This window comes from Natator depressus, chromosome 1 (assembly GCF_965152275.1).
Source record: "Natator depressus isolate rNatDep1 chromosome 1, rNatDep2.hap1, whole genome shotgun sequence".
In the NCBI taxonomy this organism is placed as follows: domain Eukaryota; kingdom Metazoa; phylum Chordata; order Testudines; family Cheloniidae; genus Natator; species Natator depressus.
Window position 1 is genome coordinate 301,879,232 of NC_134234.1, and position 6,881 is coordinate 301,886,112.

General features: G+C 47.7%; 1 protein-coding gene across 1 annotated transcript in view; it reads right to left on the reverse strand.

Moving 5' to 3' along the window:
• The window catches only part of WNT2 (Wnt family member 2), a 48,383-nt gene extending 42,078 nt beyond the window's left edge, over positions 1–6,305 (reverse strand). Inside the window, exons 1-2 of the mRNA XM_074952096.1 lie at positions 6,226–6,305; positions 3,986–4,209 (exon numbers count right to left, since the gene is read on the reverse strand). Coding sequence (XP_074808197.1) covers positions 3,986–4,209; positions 6,226–6,305 — 304 coding nt within the window. The remainder of the gene's footprint in view (positions 1–3,985; positions 4,210–6,225) is intronic.
• Between the last annotated feature and the right edge of the window lie 576 nt (positions 6,306–6,881).

Below are 6,881 nucleotides of genomic sequence, written 5' to 3' on the forward strand. Positions count from 1 at the left end.
TGCACACAAAAAAACTGCGTTCAAAAATAAAACAATGTAAAACTTTAGAGCCTACAGGTCCACCCAGTCCTACTTCTTGTTCAGCCAGTCGCTCAGACAAACAATTTTGTTTACATGTGCTTAAGATGATACTGCCCACTTCTTTACAATGTCACCTGAAAGTGAGAACAGGCGTTTGCATGACACTGTTGTAGCCAGTGTTGCAAGATATTTACGTGCCAGATGCGCTAAAGATTCATATGTCCCTTCATGCTTCAACCACCATTCCAGAGGACATGCATCCATGCTGATGATGGGTTCTGCTCGATAACGATCCAAAGCAGTGCAGACTGACATGTTCATTTTCATCATCTGAGTCAGATGCCACCAGCAGAAGGTTGATTTTCTTTTTTGGTGGTTCCAGTTCTGTAGTTTCTGCACTGGAGTGTTGTTCTTTTAAGACTTCCGAAAACATGCTCCACACCTCGTCCCTCTAAGATTTTGGAAGGCACTTCAGATTCTTAAACCTTGGGTCAAGTGCTATAGCTAGCTTTAAAAATCTCACACTGGTACCTTCTTTGCATTTTGTCAAATCTGCAGTTAAAGTGTTCTTAAAACGAATAACATGCTGGGTCATGATCTGAGAATGCTATAACATGAAATTATGGCAGAATGTGGGTAAAACACAGACAAAACAGCAGGAGACATACAACTCTCCCCGAAGGAGTTCAGTCACAAATTTAATCAATGAATTTTTTTTAAACGAACTCATCAACATGGAAGTATGTCCTCTGGCACAGTGACCAAAGAACAAATGGGCATATGAATGTTCAGCATATCTGGAACATAAATACCTTGCAATGCAGGCTACAAAAGTGCTATGCGAATGCCTGTTCTCACTTTCAGGTGACATTGTAAATAAGAAGCAGGTAGCATTATCTCCCATAAATGTAAACAAACTTGTTTGTCTTAGCGATCGATTGAACAAGAAGTAGGACTAAGTGGACTTGTAGGCTCTAAAGTTTTACATACAAGTTTTGTTTTGTTTTTGAGTGTAGTTATGTCACCAAAAATCTTTTATAAATTGCACTTTCACAATAAAGAGATTGCACTACAGTATTTCTATGAGGTGAATGGCAAAATACTATTTATTTTATCATTTTTATAGTGCAAATATTTGTAATCAAAAATAATATAATGTGAGCACTGCACACTTTATATTCTCTGTTGTAATTTAAATCAATATATTTGACAATGTAGAAAACATCCAAAATATTTAATAAATTTCAATTGGTATTCTATTGTTTAACAGTGCAATTAAAACTGTGATTAATATTTTTAGTTAATTGCATGAGTTAACGGTGATTATATTAACTAAATTTTACTATTCTAAAATTCTAATATTAACTAAACAGGAACGATATTAACTCCAGTTTCTACTTACACCGACCTGTCATCAACAGATGATATTCAGTACTTTCATACACACCCACATGTGCATCCTAATCATCATAGCCATAAGTGAGTAGAACAGCAGAATTTGGTTCTAATTGTCCTCTTTCACACTTGTGTTTTGAAGTTAAGCATTTTTACAAAGGAAATTGGCAGCTAAATTTGAGTTACTTACAAAAGGGAAGATGCAAGTTTAATATAGTACGCACTTGTTTTGCCAAAGTGTAGTGCTCTAGGATAGTGAGTTATATATACATGAGACTGGTTTACAGGCCATCTACTCTTCATGCTTTGGTATATTTGTCTTGGAAGAAATATTTGTTGACTAACAACATTTTATAATAATATGGTTACATAAATTTAATCTTACTTGTTACCCAACAATTGTATGCACCTACAAAGCAAGGCTTCTTACCTACTAGCTGATTCTTTGCCTGACAACAATACAATATTATCCCCTGAAATTATATAACCACGACAAAGCTTAAAATAGTGCTAAGAATTAACTTAAAAGGGCAGATCCTCAGCTGATGTACATTATCACAGCTGCATTAAAATCAATAGAGTTGTGACAATATGCACCACCTGAGGAGCTGTGCCAAAGTATATAATTAATGAATCCCCATGTCAATTCCATTATTCGTGGGTTATCATAAATTGACTTAATTATTTTTTTTCTGATTTATGATCCAAAGATTTCAAACAACTATTGTTTTAAAGAAATAAATCGAGAAACATTTCACAGGCGCTACTCTCATGTTTCAAACATGGTCAGTTTTAACAACACTTTGTAAGGCACTTAATGGTTTGCGGGCTGTGGGAAATGTAGCTAACAACTCCAAGCAGCCGTCACCAAGGTTACGGGTAAAGCTTTTCTGAAGACAAAAAGCACGTGAGGCTGATTCGCTGGTGACAATGTTTAAGTGGCCCGCTGAGCTCTAGGTGGAGCCAGGGAGCGTTTAGTGCTTTCAGCGCGTTCAGAAGTACTCCCAGGACACATTTATAATCGCAATGAATTAACTCTTGGGGAGGGTAATGGTGGGATGATCACGCCCCCAGGGAAGCCTAGAGACGCTGTGCTGTACTTTTGGCCGCCTCCCATCCCAGGGGCCGGATGATTACATGGTAGCATTAGTGCAACACACTCTGCTAAGCGTCAGAGGGGAACAGCAGATCAGGCTTCCTGGCTTTAAGCAAGGCCGGATTAACCTTTTGTGGGCTCACCGCCAAACATATTTGTGGGCCCCCCTGAGGGCAATGGAGCATGGTGCAAGGGGGTCAGTCCCTGGAGCGAGTGGCTGGCCAGTGGCAATGGGGCAACCACCCAGCCCAGTGCTGCCAGCGTGCCCCTTTCCCTGGGGCAGGCCCATGCTGTACCACACAGGTCTCCCACCCAACCCTGGGCCCCCAGCTCCCTATGGCCAGCAGTGCAGCCAGGTCTGGTCTCGGGCAGGGAATTATTCTGGCCCCTCAGGAGTGGCAAGATCAGCCAGGCCAGGGCCTGCCCCAGCCAGGCTCCCTCGTCAGCACCCACTTGCCTGGCGGGGCCCAGCGAAGCACCTCCCCACAACTGGCGGAGATTGACCAGGCTTCTGCGCCAGACCCAGACGGCGCAGCTCGGGGGAGACAGCGCGGGCCCCACAGGTGGTGGGAAGCAGAGACTGCCCGGAGTCGGAGGTGCGCTGGGGTCTGGCCAGGGGGCAGAGAGGAGCCCTTGGCTGGCTGGCCAGCAGGCTGAGAGAAGCAAGGGGTGGGCAGGGGTGGCGTGAGGGTTGAGCTGCCGGGGTCTCTGGGCGCAGTGCAAGGGGAGCAGGCCGGGGCCCCTTCTGAGCATGAGCATGGGCACGGCGCCATCGTAAACCCAGTACTGGCTCTAGGGGAAGGGTTGGGTGGCCGGGGGGAACAGATGTCACACGCATCAACACACACAGGGACAGCTAGGCTGCAGCCAGCTCTCCGAAGGGCACGTGTGTCAATGTCATGCTGCCTCAGGTCTCTCCACTAGTGAGTGACCGGAGCACGCTGAGGACAGACTAGTCTCCCGTTCCGGGTGGAGCCCCTTAGGGCACATGGGCTGCTGCGGCGGCGTCTCCGACTTTCTCTGCACGTGCTGGCACATAGATCGTGTGAGCCCCCGTGTGTTGTGTGCAATTCAACTGTCCGCCAGGGGCAGGGATCCCTCCTCCTTCCCCGCCTCCCCCCCAGGGACAGGGATCCCGCCTGTTCTGCCTCTTCCAGGGTCAAGGATCCCTCCTGCTCCCCGCTGCCGGGGACAGGGATACCGCCCGCTCTTCCCCCCACCCCCCCATAGGGAACAGGGATCCCACCTGCTCTTCCCCCCACAGGGGACAGGGATCCCGCCTGCTCCGCCCCCCACCCCGCAGGGGACAGGGATCCCGCCTGCTCCCCGAGTGGTAACTCGCGCATGCCCCAGGCGGGGGCGCCTCACGGGTCCCCCAGCAGACCGAGCCGGCGGTGCCGGCGGGCAAGCCGCGCGCAGGGGAGCCGTGGCCGGGTGTGCGGGCCGCAGCGCCCCGTGTGGCCGGGTACTTACTGCGCAGCAGGACCCTGCCGAAGAGGCTCCGGTCCCGGTGCAGGGTGTTGCAGTTCCAGCGGTGCTGGCGGAACTGGTGCTGACACTCCGCCGTCCACTCCGCCACGCCCAGCCCGATGGAGCGCATGGCCTCGGGGTGCCGCTGGCACAGCTGCCGCTGCCGACTCACCAAGCCCGGCACGTTGTCACACATCACCCGCGACGAGCCCACCGCCCCCATGTACCTGCGGGGAGCAAAGGCGCACAGGCAGCGGGGGCGAGGAGTGGGGCCCGCGGGCGAGCGACGGTGCGTGTGGGGACAGGCTCAGCTGGGGGGGGGGGGAGGCACGGACCGGGGGGAGCTACTGCAGAGGGGGAGGATGAGCTACGAGGAGGGCACTGACTGGAGATGGGCAGTTCCTGGGAGTGGGGAGCTATTGGGAAGGGCACTGAATGGGGAACTGTTGGAGAGACCCTGGCTGGCAATGGGGAGTTACTGGGGAGGGCACTGACTGCAGAGCGGGGCTGAGCTATTAGGGAGAGCAGAGTGGGACTGGTACAGGGATACGGGCCCTTCTGCCTGGCTGTTTGCCAGGAGCCCATGCGGCTTTCAGTGCTCTGTTGGGATCCCTCCGCCTTCCTCTTATTCTCCTCCAAGGAGCAAAGGCCGCAGAGCGGCTGGCTAAGTCGGCTCTTGCTGGGCCTACATTCTGATCAGCCTCTCTTCCGGAGCCCGTTTAATGTAGAGTCTAATTGACAGCCGCATTTGCTTTTTTGGTAGAAATCCTTTCAAAATCTTTTGCCTGCTGTGTAATTCCTACCGAGCCTTGGGAAGAACCAAAAACTCCTTTATAGCACCTTACTTTGGTTTTTGTCATTTTTGTTCTTAAATTACATCATCATCTGTATCCAGATGTTCGCTATTAGCCCTGAAATGTTTAGAAAGGTACCTTTTATAAAACCCAAACCGCCATGGCTGTCTTTTCAAGCGATCAAACAGGAGCAAATGTCTTTTTTCTGTGTTTTCATTAATTTATATGATCATCAAATCGTTAAAGCTGTTATTTGCAAAAAATATATAGATTTTCGGTAACAGGTAAAAGACAACGTGACAAAAAGTCCTTGCAATGAATAATGTTTATGCACCTATGGAACAGAAATAGCCATTGTATTGAAAAATGGCCAGTCTGATAAATCAACCTTTGATCCAGTGTCAGCCCTGTCAACGTTAAATGCACTCCCTGATGACTATGTTTACAAGGGGAAGTTTAACTCATCTTCCTCAGTGAGTTTTGTCTGTTTTGTTTTAAGACCCCATTTTCTGAAGCAAATCTCTGATTTAGGCTCCCCCTTAATTAGCCCTGTGTTTTGCTGCTCGCTTAGAAGTATCACAACCAGCTCAAATATCTTTTGAACTAGGATCTGTGGTCCCTGTAGGCTTCCCCACTATTCATTTGGAGGTTTTAGTTCAGCGATGAGAAGCTTTTTTTTTTCTGCTGGAGGAGGGGCTGGAGGGAATTGAGGGTCTGAACAAAATTCTGCTCTAGACTATTCTGACAATTCATGTAACGGAATGAACATGGAGGGAAGGCAGTAAACAAACGTGTGTCACACACACGTATGCAACTTTGCCCTAGTACAAACAGCACCATGCCTCTTACTTTCATCGATTCATTTGCCCAGTGTGTTGTTACCCCAGAGATTTTCTGACAAGCTTATTTTCAGCTGTCATTTTACATGCAAAATAAGTAAATAAAAGAGCAAGGATATTCAATCAAGGAGAATTAATCAGATATATCCTTAAACCTGAAACGATGCAAAAACTTGTTGAATACCATAAGCAATATCTTCATACATTTCCTTCTGCCAATTCTTACATGGATTCTATATATAGTTGGTGATAGGAGCTCTGCGGGGCGTATTTTAATCAACCTCCAGCTGACTCTGCTGTTACTGTCCATGCTAAAAGCTCTGATCAGTCCTCAAATCAAAAAGTCCTCCTTAGACATGTAGCAAGACAAACGTTTAATTGTTAAGGATGGGGACGGAGGAGTGGGAGCTGGGAAGGAAAAGAGAAGTTGAGAGAAGACGTAGGATAATTCGGATTGATTTAGCATTGGAGTTTTTGTATCTGAACAGCCGGCGGCGATAAATTTTTGTGTGATCATTAAAGGGGGGAAGGGTTCAATTCTTCCAGTTTGCCATTAATTTTATCCCACCTTACCCAAGAGCAAATAAACCCTTGTAATTGCAGAACTTACCACCACGAAGAAGTGACTTCTGGGGTTTCCCAGAACAAGATCAGTGGAACCGCAAACCAGATCCCAAAGCGAAAGTTCATATTAGAAACACTTCACTCCTCATCAGTTCTAATGCGAAGGGCGGAGGAAATCCCATGGAACAAAAACTACTGACACAGAGGCAAATGCACCTTGAGGGCTTCTCTCCTCACTGGATCAAGAGTCTCACCATTCCCATGTCACGGTTGCCAGGGGTCAGATTTACTGATACGCTCTGTAATGTGTCTGTGCAGAACTCCGGAGTCTGCTCAATTTGTCCAGAATCACATCCTCAAGGGGGGCAACAAGATCAATTCCGCTCTCATCCTTCTTCCTTGCCCTGATGCAGCTCTTCGGCAGTCAGAGCAAATCTGAGGGGCTGGTGTGAGTTGCTTACAGACTGGGTGGGTTCTGCCTTTCGTTCTTTCTTAACTCTGATGGATGAAATGATGTCAAGAGACATTGGAGGAGGTAACACCTCTGATTAGGGAAGGAATCCCGATGAGCCAGTTGCTTTCCAATAACCTTAAATCCAAACAGAGTTAGTTCAAACCCTGCACAGTTACCAAACACTGCACGGGATACGTTACTATTGAGAATGCAGCAGTGAAGTCGCCAAACAACGGAAAATACTTAGC